At 44.4% G+C, this 22220-nt stretch overlaps 3 protein-coding genes across 3 annotated transcripts in view; 2 read left to right on the top strand and 1 right to left on the bottom strand.

The window, feature by feature from the left end:
* LOC141047296 (uncharacterized) overlaps positions 1 to 19863 on the bottom strand; it is a 206374-nt gene extending 186511 nt beyond the window's left edge. The window contains 1 exon segment of the mRNA XM_073542349.1: positions 19842 to 19863. The gene's annotated coding sequence lies outside the window, so the exon portion shown is untranslated.
* LOC141047339 (uncharacterized) overlaps positions 1 to 22220 on the top strand; it is a 944519-nt gene that overhangs the window by 244183 nt on the left and 678116 nt on the right.
* LOC141047274 (uncharacterized) overlaps positions 19937 to 22220 on the top strand; it is a 76086-nt gene continuing 73802 nt past the window's right edge. The window contains 1 exon segment of the mRNA XM_073542291.1: positions 19937 to 20117. Within this exon segment, the coding sequence (XP_073398392.1) occupies positions 19965 to 20117 (153 nt within the window). The 5' untranslated portion in view covers positions 19937 to 19964.

Genomic DNA, 22220 nt, shown 5'->3' with positions numbered 1-22220 from the left:
GAAGGGATCGACCAGGTCCTCCTAGGGTTTCCCTGGTTGCGATCTCACTCCCCCCATATAGAGTGGTCTTCGGGAAAAATCCTCAGTTGGAGCAAGGCCTGCGAAGGTAGGTGTCTGAGGGACAGCGTACAGGTCGCCACTTCTGAGGTTCCTGCAGATCTCTCCTCGCTTCCCAAGTCAATATGCAGACGTATTCTTCAAGAAGGCGGCAGAGACCCTTCCACCGCACCGTCCATACGACTGTCCTATTGACCTCTTGCCCGGTGCTGAGCCTCCCCGGTGTTGAGTATATCCACTATCTCTCCCAGAGACAGAGGCCATGTCTCAGTATATCAGGGAGACTCTGGCAAGAGGATTCATTAGGAAGTCGGTGTCTCCGGCGGGTGCGGGATTCTTCTTTGTCCAAAAGAAGAATGGAGAATTACGTCCATGCATCGATTACAGGGGTCTTAACGCTATAACCGTTAAGAACAAGTATCTTTTGCCCCTGATATCGGAACTGTTTGATAGGCTACGGGGAGCGAGAGTGTTTACTAAGCTCGATCTGCGGGGAGCCTATAACCTGATTCGCATCCATGAGGGGGACGAATGGAAGACGGCTTTTAACACCAGAGACGGGAACTATGAATACCTAGTGATACCCTTCGGGCTACGTAACGCGCCAGCCGTCTTCCAAGACTTTGTGAACGACATCTTCCAGGATATGCTTACCACCTCGGTAGTAGTCTATCTGGATGATATTCTCATTTACTTTCCAGATATTGACTCCCACCGGAGAGATGTTCGCAAAGTTTTCGATCTCCTGCGGGCCAACTCTCTTTATGCAAAATTGGAGAAATGTGTGTTTGAGCAGGAGTCCTTGCCTCTCCTGGGCTACATCATCTCAGCCCAGGGTTTGGCCATGGATCCTGCCAAGCTACGGGCAGTGATGGATTGGCAGGAACCCCATTCTCTCAAAGTGGTGCAGCGCTTTATGGGGTTCATAAATTACTATCACCAATTCATTCCCCATTTCTCAACTTTGGTCGTGCCCTTGGTTGCCCTCACCAAGAAGGGTGCAAATCCCAAACTGTGGTCGGAGACTGTCTCCAAGGCCTTCGCCTCCATTAAGTCCCACTTCACTAGCGCTCCCATTCTACATCGCCCTGATGTAGATAAGCCCTTCATCCTGGAGGTGGAGCGGTCCTTTTTCAGAAGGACTCGCAAGCTCGGAAGCACCCATGCTTCTTCTCTAAGACCTTCACACCGGCGGAGAGGAATTATTCCATCGGGGACAGGGAGTTGCTAGCAATGAAGCTGGCCTTCTCAGAGTGGAGACACCTCCTGGAGGGGGCTCGCCACCCATTCCAGGTGTTCACTGACCACAAAAATTTGGTCTATTTACAGACAGCCCAGCGGCTGAATTCTCGCCAGGCCAGATGGTCCTTGTTCTTCTCCCGATTCCATTTCACGCTGCATTTTCTCTCCGAGGAAAAAACGTTCGGGCCGATGCTCTTTCCCGCTCTGTGGTGTCATCGGAGGAGGAGCCTCGGTTGATAGTCCCATCAGAGAGCCTGAGGATTGTGGCTCCGGTTGCTCTCGAGTCTGTACCTCCGGGCAAGACTTTAGTTCCTGCCCATCTGCGACCAGAGGTCCTCTCTTGGGCCCATTCGTCCAGGGTGGGTGGCCATTTGGGATCAAACGGACCTCTGAACTCCAGGCGAGGACGTACTGGTGGCCGCATATGGCCCGTGACATCAGGGACTATATTCAGGCCTGCGTCTCTTGCGCCCAGAATCGGTCCTCTCGGCAGCGGCCCGCTGGGTTACTCTATCCTCTGCCGGTTGCGGACAGGCCCTGGGAGATGGTATGGACTTTGTGGTGGGTCTGCCCAAGTCCAGCGGCAGCACTGTCATTTGGGTGGTCACCGATCATTTCTCCAAGATGGTGCATCTGGTACCACTCTCTCGGCTACCATCGGCACGGGGTCTGGCAGTGTTGTTTATTAAACATGTTTTCCACCTGCACGGCATGCCGGATAAAATTGTCAGCGACCAGGGTCCTCAGTTTGCGTCTCAGTTCTGGAGAGAGCTCTGTTCTCTACTCAGCATTGAGCTAAATCTCTCCTCGGCCTATCATCCCGAGACGAATGGGTTGGTTGAGAGAGCCAACCTGACCCTGGTGACATATTTGCGACATTTTGTCTCGGCCAGGCAGAATGATTGGGCATACTTGCTGCCATGGGCGGAGTTCGCCTTAAACAACGCTGTGGCCGACTCCACCGGTCAGACCCCATTCCTCTTAAATTATGGTCAGCATCCGCGTGTCCCCGTGCCCATGCCCGTCTCGTCCTCCGACTCTAGGGTGGCAGACTGGGCGGTGGAGGCACGTGACATTTGGGATCACACGCAGGATGCTATCCGGGCCTCCAAGGAGAAAATGAGGTCCTCCGCTGATTCTCGCCGGCGCTCTGCTCTGACCTTCGCTCCTGGCGACTTAGTGTGGCTCTCTGTTCGAAACATCAGGCTGCGGGTGGAATCTGCTAAGTTCGCACTGCGCTATATTGGCCCTTTAAAGGTCCTCGAGCAGGTTAAGCCTGTGGTCTACCGTCTGGCTCTTCCACCACATTTGGCTATCTTGGACACGTTTCATGTGTCTCTCCTTAAGCCGGTTCACATGTCCCGGTTTTCTGAGCCATCTGCCAGGACATCAGACCTGTTGTCTGACGAGTTTGAGGTCAATGCCATCGTGGGATGCAAGGTGATGCCGGGCAAAAAGTTTTACTTGGTGGATTGGAAGGGTCATGGTCCAGAGGCTCGGACCTGGGAGCCAGTGGAGACCATCCAAGCTCCTCTTCTCATTGCGGAGTGAGGCTCAGAGAGGAGGGGGCCCTAGGGGGGGGTAATGTTAGGCGTCGGATTTCTGTCGCTGCACAGCGAGAATCCCGAGCCGTACTTCCGGCGGTCTCCCATTCCTCTCCAGCTGCAGAGGAGCTTGATCAGCAAACTCATCGGTCCCGGCGCTCTGCCCAGACCAGCTCCTCTGGCACAGCTATGGCAATGCATGCTGCTCAGCAACGAGATTCTCCAGGGACTAAGTCCTCATGTCGGGCTACTGAGCATGCCCGTGGTGTGATCTCCCATTGGAGATCGAAGGTCACGTGCTCAGGTCCTGCTCATGTTCGGATTGGCCCATCCGAGAAGCCAGGAAGATCCTGGACGCTCGTGGCTATAAAATGTTTGCATGGCCGCTCAGCCATGCGCTAGGATAGCCATGTATTTTCTGACTATAAGGAGTGAGTGATGGATGCACGTATGAGTGTCTCTGGTGACTGACTCATTATGAAACCCCTACCCTTGGTACGTATGTGTTGTGCAGCCTAGCCTGCTAGCGCCTAGGCTTAAGCATAGGTAGGGCAGAGCAAGTGCTCCGCACTCCTTAGCCAGCGTCTATAGCGGCATTCGTGGCAGCGACGCCGTGCACTCAGTGGCCTAGAAGGACTCTAACCCCGTGCCTTGGGGTGGAGTTCTGTGGCTGTTTGCTGTGCGCTCTGTGGCCGGGCTCTGTGAGCTAAACAGGCTCCGGCATTCACTTTCAAGCGGCTGTGCGGTTCTGTGAAGTAACAGAATCCGCTCCTGTTCACACTGGGTGACGTAACCCACGTGTGACTGTTTTCACGCCGCTCTTCCCTTCCGCCATTACCTAGCAGCAGTGTAACACCTCTGCACGGTGGACCCCGGGCTGCGAACGCACTCTCTACTATTTTAGAATCTGGTGCGTTCCGCCAGCCCTAACACCAACACCTTCCACGTCTCTCTTCTTAAGCCAGTTGTCTTGAATCGGTTCCATCCTGCCCCAAGCTCTTCTCCTCTACCAGTCGGTTCTGATGATGTCTTCGAGGTGAAGGACATTTTGGCCTCAAAAAAGGTCAGGGGTAAAACCTTTTTTCTAATCGATTGGAAAGGTTTAGGTCCCGAGGAGAGATCATGGGAGCCGCAGGAGAATATCAATGCCCCACGCATTCTTAGAAGGTTCTTATCTAAGCATGGTTGGGGAGGGTGTAAAAGAGGGGGTACTGTCAGCGCTGCCCCTGGCCCCACTGCTGGTCCCACCCCGGTCCGATACTCACTGCCATCGGTCCGGGTTCTTCTGGTGGGGGCTCTCCTCGCACCCCCGTTCACCCTGGGCCAGTCCCGCTGTCCGCCCCGGCGCGCGCCTCCTGTCCTCCTGCTTTCTGGCAGGCGGCTTCCCGGCGCGCTCCTCCTCTCCTTCTCCTCTGCTGTCGGCCGCGCACACTGTGCCTCTGCGCATGCGCCACAGGCCACTCGTCCCTGCAGCTCCTGTGCCCTCTGACGTGCCCTGACCCAGAAGCCCCCTCTGAGCTATCAGAGGCAGCCACCAGGTATTTCAGGCCGCCCTCCCCCAGTGGAGGCGCCTGACTATTGAGTTAGCTTTCTTGGTGTCCAGGCCCTACTTGCTACCGCTAGCCTTGCTTGCTCCCGCTTGCTACCCCTGGTTCCCGTTGTTTTCTTGTCTCTGGCTCCTGCTAACTGCTGTTTGTCCTTTGCCTTTCAGCTCCTGCTCCAGCCCCGTCTCCTTCAGGCCTCCCGTCTCCCTCCACAATCCTGCACCCTACTAGCTCCTCCCTCCGGACTCTGGTTATTCCGGACCCCTCTCCAGGATCCCCGGCTGCTCTACATTGACTGGCAATCTTCTGGTCCTGGCTGCCGTGGCGCTTGAACTCCCTGTGCCTGCTCCCTAACAGTCCCTGAGAAAAAAACTCAGCAAACAACAAGGTATCATTATTCATATTAAAAGTCAAATATCGTATCACATGGAATCACATATTGATACCCCAAATAATGGACAAAATAGAGGACTGATCGCTATATTACACAAGAACAACAACCAAGCAGAAAAAGTGATCATCAAGTCCAAAATAATCAAAATATTGTGAGGTAGCACTGTCATTCAGATAGGGGATCACTCGCTTGGCAGCCACAAAATCAGATCCAGCACAGGTTTTCAATAAACCAGTAGAGTCCAAGCGGTTTATTGTGCAGCATAAACCAAAGCAAGTAACATGCAGTTCACATCAGCATAGCGTCCTTTGACAGAGCTTCTCTCTGTCCTCCCTGCGGTCACACAGGTTGGCATACACAGGCTCTTCAGCCTCATCATTATCTCACCCACGTCAGGGTTTCCTCATGGTTGTTTCTCCACGCTGCAGACTTCCACTCTCTCCTCTGGGACTCTCAGACGCTGGCAGCCATGACACACAGCCACTCCACAGGCTGTTAGCTAGGAGATACTTCTCCCACAGGGACCTTTCACACAGGACCAACCAGGTCCCTGCATTCACCCCATGTGACCTACCCTGGCCACATTTTATGGTCCATAGCCACGCCCACCGGGTCACATGACTATGACCTCATCACAGGTCCTTCAGGCATTTACATACTCTTTCCAACAGTGCTTTAAACACTCCCCCTGGGTGGGTTTGTAGGTAACCAGGCCAGCCCATCTCTCTAGTTACCTGGAGACTTCTCCCTTACACATTGAAACAACACCTCAGCAATATCATTGCTGAACACATAAGTCTCCATCTCAAGGCCACCCACCTTGAGATACATAACGGTCCTTCCATATTCTGCCAGTCATCTTCTCTCTTGGAACATCCATACAGCGCCCCTTAGCGGACACAGTGGTTACTACACCACAATATGTAAATATTTTACTGAATAAATTACAAATTTAATAGCAGGTACACCAAAGTGCTATGTGCAGTTCGCAAACAAACGGGACACAGGTGTGCTGCCTCAGATAACAAAAGGAATCCTTTTTTTATATAGAAAGTGGCAAATCACCACTTAAATTAGTATAATTCATATTTAGTCATTCCCTCAAATATGGTATCATAAGAAAGAAAAGTGTGGTGAAATTGCAAAAACAGTGCAATCCTGCACTTTTTTTTTCGTGGCTTTTTTACTAGGTTCACTAAATGCTAAAACTGACCTGCCATTATGATTCTCCAGGTTATTATGAGTTCATAGACACCAAACATGTCTAGGTTCTTTTTTTTGCTTATGTGTTGAAAAAAAATCCAAAGTTTGTTAAAAGTGAGTAAAATTATATATACAAAATCAATAGTGTCTCCACCACAAATATTCCTTTTAATTCGTTCTACTGCATAGATTTTCAAACAAGATAAATCCCTATTATGAACGGAAATAAAGTGTTTTGATAAACTAGACACTAGACATACTAAAGACGTTCTCAATATGTTTCCTAATGTGACATGGGATCCTAATTGGACATGGATCACATGTGATGTGATATCTTTTATACACCAGCATTCCCAATAATGTTGCGATCTCAGCGGTACGGTTTCACTTTCAAAAGTATAGTTCTTACTGCATAGATTTACAGAATTACATTGTTGCGGTTTTGTATTTTTTATTATCTCACAACTATTTTCTTTTTGATAAAAAAATTCTTCCTACAGAATAGTGGTCTCTCAATGGGGGCGAAGTTCTCCCCATCTGTTGCAAACTTAGTGATGGCGTAGGTGGGAGGAACTTTTTATCTTTAATGCCAATAATCCGTTTTTAGATCAAATTGAATGGTATTCAAGATATATTGATGATTTATTACTAATTTGGAAAGGAGATGTAGGTATTATTCCTCTCTTTATTGGTTATATTAATTTGAATCAATTCAATTTGAATTTTACACATTCCTCCAATTCCTATAGTATTTGTTTTTTGGATATTTTTTTGATTGGCAAACCTCATCAGTATATCTCCACTTCTATCTACCGAAAAGAAACCGCAGGCAATACAATTCTGCACACTCATAGTTTTCACCCAGCTCACACAATTAAGGCTGGTTTCAGACTAGCGCCGCTAAGCCCTGCCCCGTCCGGTCATTTCCTCCTACTATCGCACACGGCTGCATGCGATCTGCGCACCCTATCTTTAGCATAGGGTGCGCAGACCGTGCGCTAGTAGGATTTCTGCATGCGCTGCGCACTTTTGAAGGTGCGCCGAGCGCACCAAAATGCAACATGGTGCATTCGGCGCACACCGGTGCACCTTCAAAAGTGTGCAGCGCATGCACAAATCCTACTAGCGCACGGCCAGCGCACTGTCTGCACACCCTATGCTAAAGATAGGGTGCGCAGATCGCATGCAGCCGTGTGCGATAGTAGGAGGAAATGACCGGACGGGGGGGGGGGCAGGGGGCTAGTCTGAAACCAGCCTAAGGCAATCCCAGTGGGTGAATTAACTCGAGCAAAAAGAAATTGTAGTGAAGCGTCTACTTTTCAGAATGAGTTTTCCTCCATAAAAAAACACTTGAATATACTCGGTTATCCGAATTGGATGATCAACAGAGCTGCCCATATTATTAATGGTAAAACTAGAGAAAACCTCATTAAACCGAATGTTTTTGTACAACCAAATAAGGATCGTCCTACTTTGGTACTTATTTATAGTCCCTATTTTAAACAGATTCGCAATATAATTAATAAGAATTTGCATTTGCTTCGAAATGATAATGTTATGGATGAATTATTAAAGGATGGTGTAAGAACTGTCTCTAGAAGAGCATTGACTTTAGGCAACAATTTATCACCGAGTCAATATTGCTCAAAAAATAATTCTATAAAAAACACTTGGATATCCACAACAGGTTATCATAAATGTGGTCAAATACCATGCAAAACGTGTTTTTTTTTTTTTATCCAAAACCTTATTTTTTTCTGACTCGGCTAACAATAAAGACTATAAAATTAAAGAATTTTTAAATTGTAATTCGAATTATGTAATTTATATTGCCGAGTGTACAAAATGTAATTTAACATATGTGGGCTCTACCATCCGAAAACTAAAAGACAGAATACGAGAACGTCTATCTGATATTGTGCAAGCTACTAATCGAAATGTGTCTAATTATCGAAACACTTTATTTCTGTTCATAATAGGGATTTATATGAAAATCTATGCAGTAGAACGAATGAAAAGGAATATTCGTGGTGGAGACAGAGAAAAACTTCTACGTGATAGAGAAGCATTATGGATATACCTACCCGACACGCGGGTGCCTCTAGCTCCTCTAAATTTGAGAAGAGAGTTCATGCTTCACTATTGATTTTGTATATATAATTTTACTCACTTTGTTTTTTTACTTTCATATCTATTGTATTTGTCATTTCATTTTTTGTAATCATGCCTTGTTTTTTGTATATTTTTTGTATATTTTTTTGCATGTTTGTATTTTAATTAATTAATGTCATTCACCTGGGTATTAACTTGATATGTTGCTCAGTTAAGGGGGTTTTACACTAAGCAATATCGCTAGCAATATCGCTAAAACGTCACCGGTTTTGTGACGTTATAGCGATATTGCTAGCGATATCGCTATGTGTGATACTTACCAGCGACCGGCTCCCCTGCTGTCCATCGCTGATCGCGCGAGAATGTCCGGCTCCATTTCTCGTCGGGCGCTTCCTGCTGAGACTTCCTGCTGTGACGTCCAGCGACGCGTGGAGGCGGGCGGGAGGACGTCTGGATCGCTGCGTGTGAATGGTAAGTATCGTGCGCTGCGTCGCTGCTGCATCGCTGTGAGATCTTTCTGTATGAAAGCTCACTAGCGATCATTTAGCGATGCACCAGCGATCCTGGCCGGGTCGGATCGCTGGTTGGATCGCTGGTGCATCGCTAAATGTAAAAGGGCCTTTAATCCTTTGAGGTCACTCTGAGCCTAAGAGCAGGCAATGCTCGAAACACGTACAGAGCCTCTCTGGACAATCCCCATGCGGTAGTCTAATATAAGACATGCCGATCAAATGATCACAGCAGCTATGTAAATTTTTAAATTGCATAAATAAAATATTTGGATTTTATCCTTGGAGCTGGACTTTTCTCCATTGAAGTATTCCAAATACGATCTTGGCAGGGATGTGTCTGTGCTCGGATTAGCGAAGGTTCAAGATGAACAACAAGGGGTGAGCTGAATTATTTCTCTTCTTTTCGGCTTAATTTTTGCATGCCAAGCTGACGTTTTTAATGATACCATTTTGGTGCAGATACGTTCTTTTGATCGCCCATTATTGCATTTTAATGGCCAAAAAAGGTAATTCTGGCTTTTTGACTTTTTTTCTCGCTATGTGTTTAGCGATCAGGTAAATCCTTTTTTTGTATTGATAGATCGGGCGATTCTGAACTTGGCGATGCAAAATATGTGTATGTTTGATTTTTTTTATTGTTTTGTTTTGAATGGGGCAAAAGGGGGGTGATGTGAACTTTTATATTTTTTCACTTTTTTTATATTTTTAAAAACATTTTTTTTTTTACTTTTGGCATGCTTCAATAGTCTCCATGGAAGACTAGAAGCTGCCATAACCCAATCAGCACTGCTACATAGAGGCGATGATCAGATCGCCTCTATGTAGCAGAATTACTCACTTGCTATGAGCGCTGACCTCTGGGTGGTGCTCATAGCAAGCTGGCAGTGACAACCATAGAGGTTGGAGACCTTTGGTTGTCATGCCAATGAACTGGTGACCCACAATCACGTGACGTTGGTCACCGGTGGGCGGATTTCCGTCCCGATGGGCAGAAGCGCGCGTTAAATGCCACTGTCAGAGTTTGACAGCGGCATTTAACTGGTTAATAGCCACGGATGAATCGTGATTCCACCTGTGGCTATTATGGGCACATGTCAGCTGTTCAAAACAGGGTCTCAATAAAGAATATGACTTTGCCATCTTTTCTTTAATTTGACACCTTATCTCTCTATCTACAGGTGCTATATATTATTTTCCATAGTGTTTGGTGTTAAAATTCTTCTTTTTTTTAAAAAAAAAAAAAACATGCCACCTTGTTGATTATTGCCTCTGTTTATTATTATCACTATTCCATCGTCATTTATAATAGTCTTGTGAAATTTAATATATCTGTATAATATTCATTGTCACTAATACTCTTGTATCCATTTTGCAGAGTCGTTTGTATTGATTACCTAATTACCTCCTGGATCCTTGTCTCTTCAAAAGCCACTACCATACTTCCTGCTGTTTGGAACGCAAACTGGCACCGTGACACGCATAATTAAAATGGCTGCTGGAACGCAATTGGAACGCACGTTCATCACACGTTCACTTCCGCTAGACACTGATAGGCTGTTCTTCCAAGATAGTCCCGCCCCTTCCTTTTTTCTTCCGAGATGCCATGCTTTTCTGCACAGCTGACGAGCGGGGGATACCACGTCGCTGCAGGACGCATATGCACACGGTCTCTTCTTTCAGGTGAGCCACACTCTCCTTTGGGACCCGCTCTTCTCTTTTTTGCCTCATATGCCACGATCTCTCCTTTATGTTCTCTGCCACACAGGTAGAAGAGATCTTTGGACACTGATAGTCCCATTGCACTGTGCCCATTTAAAGCGGTAGGCCATGCTTATATATCTATACTTGTATATGCTGTTTTTTCATCACGGCCTTGATAGGTGTATTAGTCACTATATTTTACCACCTTGTTTATAGATCTATTACCACCTCCGACTCACTTATCGGACGAGACCACACATATCCAAAGCAGTCTGGTAGGTTATAATTCCTCCTCCCTTGCGCTCTCCTCTCTAATAGGGTGTCTTTATTGCATATACCATTCAGTCATATGTAGCTATTTGAATATCCAATTTTTTGAGCAATGTTTATATGGATTTCACTTCTATATTGTTTAATCCCAAACACACTATTTTGGCTATTGTATATACTTTCGTTGACTTTTCTTATCTTTGATTCAGCTTAATGGATTCTGCTTTTGTAACAGTTTATTATGATTTTTCTTTATTTTGTAGTAACTGATGAAGGCCAAATTAGGCTGAAACGTATTATTTTATTTATGACTGCATTAAAATACAAGAAATCATCCAAAGTTGAGTGTCATGTTTTCTTTGAAATGCGCATATCCAGAAGCATGCTTTCCACGCCGGAGCACCTAATGAATTTGGATTGCATTCTACCAATATAGAAAAATCCTATCTCTGAGATCAGCGTCATGGGAGACTAAAAACAAGTATTGCACATGATCCTCCATCAACAATAGGCATGTAGAACTACTTTATCACTATATAAAATATGGGATGATGGCCCACAGTATATTCCGGTGGTCGCGTTGTTTCGGTGGTCTCCATGGAGATCCCTGGCTCCAACATGGCAGCGGAGTCCTTCCGGGTCCTGCAGGGAGGTGACCGGCAAGCCTCCTTCACTACCTGTCAGATTGCTGATCAGACACTGTGCTATGCAAAGTGTCAGATCAGCGATCTGACATGATATAGTGATGTCCCAACCTGGGACAATGTTATAAAGTAAAAAAAAAAATTTGAATGTGTAAAAAAATTTTTTTTTTAAATCCCCAAATAAAGAAAATTTTTTTTGTTCCAATAAATCCATTTATTTATGTAAATAAAAAAAAAATAAAAGTACACATATTTGGTATTCCCGCGTCCATAACGGCCTGCTGGGGGTTTCCCACTGTTTGGGCACATCAGGGGCTCTCCAAACGTGACATGGCATCTGATCTCAATTCCAGCCAATTTAACATTGAAAAGTCAAACTGCGCTCCTTCCCTTCCAAGCTCTGCCATGCGCCCAAACAGTGGATTACCCGCACATATGGGGTATCAGCATAAGTTGCACAACAACTTTTGGGGCCCAATTTCTCCTGTTACTCTTGGGAAAATAAAAAATTGGGGGCGAAAAGATCACTTTTGTGAAAAAATATGATTTTTTATTTTTACGGCTCTACGGTATAAACTTCTGTATACAAAAAAAACAGGAATTAAAAATACCAATGCCACAATACTAGCAAATAGGTAACAGGTACAGTGGGGCAAAAAAGTATTTAGTCAGTCAGCAATAGTGCAAGTTCCACCACTTAAAAAGATGAGAGGCGTCTGTAATTTACATCATAGGTAGACCTCAACTATGGGAGACAAACTGAGAAAAAAAAATCCAGAAAATCACATTGTCTGTTTTTTTTTCATTTTATTTGCATATTATGGTGGAAAATAAGTATTTGGTCAGAAACAAAATTTCATCTCAATACTTTGTGATATATCCTTTGTTGGCAATGACAGAGGTCAAACGTTTTCTGTAAGTCTTCACAAGGTTGCCACACACTGTTGTTGGTATGTTGGCCCATTCCTCCATGCAGATCTCCTCTAGAGCAGTGATGTTTTTGGCTTTTCGCTTGGCAACACGGACTTTCAACTCCCTCCAAAGGTTTTCTATAGGGTTGAGATCTGGAGACTGGCTAGGCCACTCCAGGACCTTGAAATGCTTCTTACGAAGCCACTCCTTCGTTGCCCTGGCGGTGTGCTTTGGATCATTGTCATGTTGAAAGACCCAGCCACGTTTCATATTCAATGCCCTTGCTGATGGAAGAAGGTTTGCACTCAAAATCTCAAGATACATGGCCCCATTCATTCTTTCATGTACCCGGATCAGTCGTCCTGGCCCCTTTGCAGAGAAACAGCCCCAAAGCATGATGTTTCCACCACCATGCTTTACAGTAGGTATGGTGTTTGATGGATGCAACTCAGTATTCTTTTTCCTCCAAACACGACAAGTTGTGTTTCTACCAAACAGTTCCAGTTTGGTTTCATCAGACCATAGGACATTCTCCCAAAACTCCTCTGGATCATCCAAAAGCTCTCTAGCAAACTTCAGACGGGCCCGGACATGTACAGGCTTAAGCAGTGGGACACGTCTGGCACTGCAGGATCTGAGTCCATGGTGGCGTAGTGTGTTACTTATGGTAGGCCTTGTTACATTGGTCCCAGCTCTCTGCAGTTCATTCACTAGGTCCCCCCCGCGTGGTTCTGGGGTTTTTGCTCACCGTTCTTGTGATCATTCTGACCCCACGGGGTGGGATTTTGCATGGAGCACCAGATCGAGGGAGATTATCAGTGGTCTTGTATGTCTTCCATTTTCTAATTATTGCTCCCACAGTTGATTTCTTCACTCCAAGCTGGTTGGCTATTGCAGATTCAGTCTTCCCAGCGTGGTGCAGGGCTACAATTTTGTTTCTGGTGTCCTTTGACAGCTCTTTGGTCTTCACCATAGTGGAGTTTGGAGTCAGACTGTTTGAGGGTGTGCACAGGTGTCTTTTTATACTGATAACAAGTTTAAACAGGTGCCATTACTACAGGTAATGAGTGGAGGAAAGAGGAGACTTTTAAAGAAGAAGTTACAGGTCTGTGAGAGCCAGAAATCTTGATTGCTTGTTTCTGACCAAATACTTATTTTCCACCATAATATGCAAATAAAATGAAAAAAAAACAGACAATGTGATTTTCTAGATTTTTTTTTCTCAGTTTGTCTCCCATAGTTGAGGTCTACCTATGATGTAAATTACAGACGCCTCTCATCTTTTTAAGTGGTGGAACTTGCACTATTGCTGACTGACTAAATACTTTTTTGCCCCACTGTATACTCCTGTAGCAATAATTGAAAACACCAAAGAAAAAAGGAGCACTAAATCCATTGTTATATAAAAATGAAGTATTTTTATTAATTCAATTATTTTAAAATATTTTTGTAAAAATTACATCATATAGACATCATATAAACAAAACAGTATATATAGAAGGACATAGACAGATATAAAAATCTGAGGCTACAGAATTATGTGTATAGAGACCTGGTAAAAAGACCACCAAATTTTATATCCAAGCCATGTATTTTATTCACTAAGGTATATATATCTATATATATATATTGACTATAGCACCAAGTGCACTCTTAAATATGTAGTATACTGCACAAATAGCACAGCTAACAGGAGTATAGAACCGTCAAACAGTCAGTAGATTAAAGTCAATATATAAAGAAAGAAAATAAAGGGGTCATACCACAATAAGTCCACTGTGCCGTCAGATAACGCAGCCCCAACGCGCGTTTCACGTGGTCATCCTCAGGGGGCTGTAATAACTTGTGCTATAGTCAGTATATATATATATACAGTCTTGGCCAAAAGTATTGACACCCCTGCAATTCTGTCAGATAATACTCAGTTTCTTCCTGAAAATGATTGCAAACACAAATTCTTTGGTATTATTATCTTCATTTAATTTGTCTTAAATGAAAAAACACAAAAAGAATTGTCCTAAAGCCAAATTGGATATAAGTCCACACCAAACATAACAAAGAGGGTGGACAAAAGTATTGGCACTGTTCGAAAAATCATGTGATGCTTCTCTAGTTTGTGTAATTAACAGCACCTATAACTTACCTGTGGCACCTAACAGGTGTTGGCAATAACTAAATCACACTTGCAACCAGTTGACATGGATTAAAGTTGACTCAACCTCTGTCCTGTGTCCTTGTGTGTACCACATTGAGCACGGAGAAAAGAAAGAAGACCAAAGAACTGTCTGAGGACTTGAGAAACCAAATTGTGAGGAAGCATGAGCAATCTCACGGCTACAAGTCCATCTCCAAAGACCTGAATGTTCCTGTGTCTACCGTGTGCAGTGTCATCAAGAAGTTTAAAGCCCATGGCACTGTGGCTAACCTCCCTAGATGTGGCCGGAAAAGAAAAATGGACAAGAGATTTCAACGCAAGATTGTGCGGATGTTGGATAAAGAACCTCCACTAACATCCAAACAAGTTCAAGCTGCCCTGCAGTCCGAGGGTACAGCGGTCTCAATTCGTACTATCCGTCGGCATCTGAATGAAAAGGGACTGTATGGTAGGAGACCCAGGAAGACTCCACTTCTTACCCCGAGACATAAAAAAGCCAGGCTGGAGTTTGCCAAAACTTACCTGAAAAAGCCTAAAACATTTTGGAAGAATGTTCTCTGGTCAGATGAGACAAAAGTAGAGCTTTTAGGGCAAAAGCATCAACATAGAGTTTACAGGAGAAAAATTAGGCATTCAAAGAAAAGTACACGGTCCCTACAGTCAAACATGGCGGAGGTTCCCTGATGTTTTGGGGTTGCTTTGCTGCCTCTGGCACTGGACTGCTTGACCGTGTGCATGGCATTATGAAGTCAGAAGACTACCAACAAATTTTGCAGCATAATTTAGGGCCCAGTGTGAGAAAGATGGGTCTACCTCAGAGGTCATGGGTCTTCCAGCAGGACAATAACACAAAACACACTTCAAAAAGCACTAGAAAATGGTTTGAGAGAAAGCACTGGAGACTTCTAAGGTGGCCAGCAGTGAGTCCAGACCTGAATCCCATAGAACACCTGTGGAGAGATCTAAAAATGGCAGTTTGGAGAAGGCACCCTTCAAATATTAGGGACCTGGAGTAGTTTGCCAAAGAAGAATGGTCTAAAATTCCACCAGAGCATTGTAAGAAACTCATTGATGGTTACCGGAAGCGGTTGGTCGCAGTTATTTTGGCTAAAGGTTGTGCAACCAAGTATTAGGCTGAGGGTGCCAATACTTTTGTCCGGCCCATTTTTGGAGTTTTGTGTGAAATGATCAATGTTTTGCTTTTTGCTTCATTCTCTTTTGTGTTTTTTCATTTAAGACAAATTAAATGAAGATAATAATACCAAAGAATTTGTGTTTGCAATCATTTTCAGGAAGAAACTGAGTATTATCTGACAGAATTGCAGGGGTGTCAATACTTTTGGCCATGACTGTATATATATATATATACCTTAGTGAATAAAATACATGGCTTGGATATAAAATTTGGTGGTCTTTTTACCAGGTCTCTATACACATAATTCTGTAGCCTCAGATTTTTTTTATCTGTCTATGTCCTTTTATATATACTCTTTTGTTTATATGATGTCTATATGATGTAATTTTTACAAAAATATTTTAAAATAATTGAATTAATAAAAATACTTCATATAACAAAGGTTTTATTGCTCTTTTTTTCTTTGGTGTTTTCAAGTATAAACTTCTGTGAAGCACTTGGGGGTTCAAAGTGCTCACCACACATCTAAATAAGTTCCTTAGGGGGTCCACTTTCCAAAATGGTGTCACATGTGGGGGGGGTTTTAGGCACATCAAGGGCTCTCCAAATGCGACATGGCATGTAATCTCAATTCCAGCCAATTTTGCATTGAAAAGTCAAAGGCGCTCCTTCCCTTCTGAGCTCTGCCATGCACGCAAACAGTGGTTTACCTGCATATATGGGGTATCAGCGTACTCAGGACAAATTGTCCAACAACTTTTGGGGTCCAATTTCTCCTGTTACCATTAGTAAAATAAAACTAATTCGATCTGAATGAATTTTTTTGTGAAAAAACAGTTATATGTTCATTTTTTTTTAAACATTCCTAAAATTCCTGTGAAGCACCTGAAGGGTTAATAAACTTTTTGAATGTGGTTTTGAGCACCTTGAGGGGTGCAGTTTTTAGAATGGTGTCACTTTTTGGCATTTTCTGTTATATAGGTCCCTCAAAGTCATTTCAAGTGTGAGGTGGTCCCTAAAAAAAATGGATTTGCAAATTTTGTTGTAGCAATGAGAAATCTCTAGTCAACTTTTAACCCTTATAACATCCTAACAAAAAAAAATTATGTTCCAAAATTGTGTTGTTGTAAAGCAGACATGTGGGAAATGTTATTTATTAACTGTTTTGTGAGATATGACTCTCTAAATTAAGGGCATAAAAACTAAAAGTTTGAAAATTGTGACATTTTCAAAATTTTCGCCAAATTTCCGTTTTTTTTTCACACATAAATGCAAGTAACATAGTAACATAGTAATTAAGGTTGAAGGGAGACTTTAAGTCCATCTAGTTCAAACCATATCCTATCCTAACTTGCCCTAACATGTTGATCCAGAGGAAGGCAAAAAAACCCCATGTGGCAAACAGTAAGCTTCACATTGGGGAAAAAAATTCCTTCCCGACTCCACACATGGCAATCAGACTAGCTACCTGGATCAACGTCATGGATCAAAGTCATATCGAAGAAATTTTACCACTATCATAAAGTACAATATGTCACGAGAAAACATTCTCAGAATCAGCAGGATCCGTTGAAGCGTTTCAGCGTTATGACCTCATAAAGGGACAGTGGTCAGAATTGTGCCTGTATATTGAAATCTGTGACATTAGAACCGTTCCTTCTCAACCATAAAAATTGGCCCTTGGGTATTCCATTTTAGGAGAATGGGGTGGTGGCTGTCCCACCTCAATAGTTTATTGGTGTTTGTAGGTTTATGGTAGATGAGGGTCCCTAGGGTATCATCAAGTTCTTTCTTGATTAGTACATCTGGGAAAGACAACTGGAAATAATTAATTTCCTATGTAAATCTCAGGCCCACTCTATTGATGTTGAGTTCCCTGACAAATTCAAGAAATTGTTCACTCATCCATGACCAGATGATCAAAATGTCATCAATATATCTATCCCATACCCCAAAATGTGTACGCCACCACTTATGATCATCCCTGAATATTGTGGTTTCCTCCCACCAGCCAAGAAATAGCTTAGCATATGAGGTGGCACAGGGGAAGTACTTCCTGCCAAAAAGAAGGAAGTTATGAGTAAGAGTGAATTTTAGAAGATCCTCCATGACACCATCCTCATGCGGTATGTTAACATTTTACTGTGTAAGGGATGGCAGTACTGTGAGAAGATTGAGAAGATTATACTGTGTGTAGGGGAGGACGGTACTGTGAGAACTTATTGTGTGTGCGGGGTGGATGGTGGCAATGTGAGAAGAGTATACTGTGTGTAAGTGGATGGAGGTACTGTGAGAACATTAAATTGTGGGTGGGGGATGGCGGTGCTGTGGAAACATTATACTGTGTGTAGGGAATGTATTTATTCAGGGTCGGACTGGCCCACTGGAGAACCGGAGGATTCTCCGGTGGGCCCAGGCACTGACATCTGCTGGCCTTGAGGGCGAGAAGCTGCCTAGGGCCCTCACTGCTCCAAAGGCTCCAGCCAGTGGTGTGATGCTAATAGCGGCACACCACGAAGCTGCTATTGGGGATCCCGGTGCCAGCGGAGCAGCAGCAGGTGACAGAAGGCAGGAGCCGGCTGCTGCAGCTAAAGCCTCACCCCGCTGCTAAAGAGAAATGAATATTCACTCTTCCCCACGACTAACACTGCCTGACATCAGAGCCGGCAGATGGGGCCGCCAACTCCCTCAAGGGCCCCAAGCCCATACGGCCGGTATGGGGCCCGTAAGTAAGCGGGCCAGGTGCCAGCACAACACCCCACTGTGCGCCGCATTCAACTGTATCGGCATCATAGATGCCAATACAGTTGAAAGCAATAATGGAGGAGAGAGCGTCAGATGAAGCTCGCTCTCCCATCATTCCCCTCTGACACAGCAGCTGCGTGATGACGTCACTTCATCACATACGCGCTGTATACCATGCAGACTGCAATGCAGCTGCTGAGACCGGAGCAGAGTCGGAATTAGCGTGGGAGCGAGGAGGAGAGGTGATTATTGTGGTTTGCTTTTCTATGTATATATCAGTGAGTCCTGGATGCATTATACCCTATGATGGGGCTGCATTATACCCTATCAGGAGGCAGCATTATACCCTATGAGGAGGCAGCGTTATACCCTATGAGGGGGTGCATTATACCCTATGAGGGAGGCAGCATTAGGTCCTATGATGGGGCTGCATTATACCCTATGAGTGGGCTGCATTATACCCTATGAGGGGGGCTCCATTATACCTTATGAGGGGGCTGCATTATACTCTATGAGGGGGCTACATTAAATTCTGTGGGGGGGGCTACATTATACTGCATCATACCCTATCAGTGGGCTATATTATACCCTTTGAAGGGGCTACATTATATTTTATGGGGGTCTGCACTATACCTTATGGGGGTATTGCATTATACTCTGAGGAGGCTACATTATATTCTGGGGGGCTATATTATACTATGAGACTGGCTGCATTATACCCTATGAGGGGCCTACATTATATTCTATGAGGGGGCTGCATTATACTATATGAGGGTTGCATTATATTCTATGATTGGACTCCATTATACTATATGAGGGGCCTACATTATATTCTATGGGGAGCTGCATTATACTATATGAGGGGCCTACATTATATTCTATGAGGGGGCTGCATTATACTATATGAGGGTTGCATTATATTCTATGAGGGGACTCCATTATACTATATGAGGGGCCTACATTATATTCTATGAGGGGGCCGCATTATACTATATGAGGGGCCTACCTTATATTCTATGAAGGGGCTGCATTATACTATATGAGGGTTGCATTATATTCTATGAGGGGACTCCATTATACTATATGAGGGGCCTACATTATATTCTATGAGGGGGCTGCATTATACTATATGAGGGTTGCATTATATTCTATGAGGGGACTCCATTATACTATATGAGGGCCTACATTATATTCTATGAGGGGGCCGCATTATACTATATGAGGGGCCTACCTTATATTCTATGAGGGGGCTGCATTATACTATATGAGGGTTGCATTATATTCTATGAGGGGACTCCATTATACTATATGAGGGCGCTACATTATATTCTATGAGGGGGCTACTTTATAATCTATGAGGGGAGCTACCTCAACCCCTGCTACATAATTAAGACGTGTGCTACCTTATATTATACCCTGATATTAGCATGTTTTACAGCACAATTGGTTGTCTTGTATTTATGTCTATGTAGCTACATAGTGGGCCCCAAGAATGATTTTCTCTGGTGGGCCCAAGGTGCTCCAGTCTGATGCTGTATGTATTACAGGAAACAGAACAAAAAAATTATAATTCTTATAAAGTGGCAACAAAGACCCCAAAAGAGTCTCCGTGCTGAAGGGGTTAATGTGCCCCCCCCACACGCTCAGTAATGGGCAATCTCCAGCACTTACCTCCACCCACAGAGCCGCACTCCACATATATGGCTGCTCTGTGCGCACAGGACCTGTGATGAGGTCACAGGAGGGGAGGAGTCAGGGGTCACATGATTGGCGGCCTCAGTGCACGCTGTGTGTATGAGGTGTACAGAGCGGAGATTCTTACTGTCACCGCCACTTATTACATCTGTGGATTTAGACACAGGACGCCGGAGCGCATCTGACACTTTATGTCCGTCACGTGCAGGATCCTCTCTGTCATGGAAAGAAGATTGTAATCCAAGGCACCAGGTGAGTTGCCTCCTTCTATTTGTAGCTGAGATACTTTTCCCTGAGTCATTTCTCATTATTACACATAATTTATGGCCATCTGTTGTGATTTCTTTGCCTGTGTGGATTGGATGGGTTGTTACCGACATCTGGGGAGAATTTCATGTCAATAGCACCTTTAGGCTAAGTTCACATTTGCATACTTGGGCTTTGCAGAGGGCTACGTACTTCCTCCATTAAGCCCCGCTGTGAGGGATCTCACAGGGAAGGGAGGGATCGACTTTGCTCACCTCGGGGGAGGGGAGAGAAGGACCTAGCAGAGGTCGGCTCTCTGGCGCCACCACTTGCTCCAGGTCAGTCAGAAACTGCACCAAGGGCAAATAGTCACTGGAAAGTCTTCCCTTATAGGTACTAGTTAGGCTAGGATCACATTGCACTTAGTTCAATCTCTTTAATGGATCCGTTAAACAGATGTGCAGAAATTAGTCAAATTTGGTGTAAATTTGCCATCGCGTTAACGCGTGTGACTGCATTATGTCATTTTGATGTCCGTTCCTAAGGGTGGTTTCACATTAGCGTTTAAGGCCGCAGCATCGGCCTGTGCACGGCCGCCGCTAAGCCCCACCCCCTGCCGCACCTCCGCCGGTAGCTGCATGCGTCCTGCGTCCTCTATCTTTAGCACTGGGTACGCAGGCCGTGCGCAGGTATGCGTTTGGCGGCGCATGCGTCCTTTTGATGGGTGCGCCGACCAGCGCCAAACGCAACCTGTTGCAATTTCTTTACATTGTCCCAGTGGCTAGACAAGATGTAATTTATCGTTGTGCATGTCTTGTTCTTTCCCACATGTAGCCTACTGTCATAGTCCGTTTTCAGTTGCCTTTTTGCTTTTTGTCAGGCAAAATCTTTGCTTTCGTAAAATCTGTGCCACATGTCCATTTTAGTTATAATATTGTTTTTTGTTCATAGATACCTGGCTACGGGAGAAACTTTTGCCTCACTGCATTTCCAATTTTGGCTGGGGAAATCGACTATTTGCCAACTTGTTCGGGAAACCTGTGATGCCATTTAGAATAACTTACAACCACTTGTTGTTAGGAGTCAGATTTCTGCCCTGGCTATGCAGAGATCTGGACCCTTACCTGATGAGCATTGAGTTGACTACTCTTCGTCCGCCAGTTGAGGTTATGCAGATTCGTGATCAATTTGCAAATTATTTTGTCAATGCCGGTCAGGTTCCATGGCAAAACATCCATGTGTGATACTTTTTCGGAATCTGTATTTTATTGACCTATGTGCAATGTGTGTAGATTGTGCTTCTTGTATTATTTGTGGTTCTTTAGGTTAATGCCTATGTAATTTGCAATTGAGTTTTATAGTTTTTAAAAAATCTACTTAAATGATCAAATCTTATTTTCAATAATAAAACAGTCTAATAACAAGTCAGGAATACAATGGTCTCCCACTCAAAATGTTGGTAGTCATTTTAAACATATGCGATCCCATAGGGATTTACAAAAATATTCCAATTGAAGTCTTGTGTAAAGTCAATCAAAACTTTCCAAGGCTATATGGCCGAACTATGGCAATTTTTTAATAATTTTTAGAGATTGTGGTATTGTGCGGGCATATTACCTGTCCAACTGTAAGCTGGACAGCTACATTGCCGGTGCATTTCCATACCAGGCTCACCCTCTCCTTTGAGTTGTGTTGTCGCTTGGTACGACGGCATCTCCATGGTACAATGGCTTGTGCTTGTTTTGGTTTGAGTGGAAGTGGGTTCCTGAGGGGCCAAAAACTCCTCTACTAGATCATTAAATCTTTGACAAAACAGTAAATTTCTGTGCGGCGGTATGTTTTTAACTAAAAGGACATTCGATAAAAACAGGAGCTTCCACTCATTGGCTGTGTACACTGATTCTCGTGATTGCAAGTCCTTAATTTCCCACCTTATATCTCTGTGTTCGCTGTGACACAGATCCTCTAACCGTTGGAGTCCATCGACAATTATGGCATCGACTTCATCTTTGGCCGATGATCGCTTGCGTCCGCGCTGTGCTTGCAAACGGACACTGACAACAGGAACCACAGTACTACTGTCCATTGATCGTGGCTCGCTTAGGACAT

This window comes from Dendrobates tinctorius, unplaced genomic scaffold (assembly GCF_039654945.1).
Source record: "Dendrobates tinctorius isolate UK_male_01 unplaced genomic scaffold, ASM3965494v1 ptg000126l, whole genome shotgun sequence".
Taxonomy (NCBI): Eukaryota; Metazoa; Chordata; class Amphibia; order Anura; family Dendrobatidae; genus Dendrobates; species Dendrobates tinctorius.
This window is presented reverse-complemented; position numbering and strand designations above follow the sequence as displayed.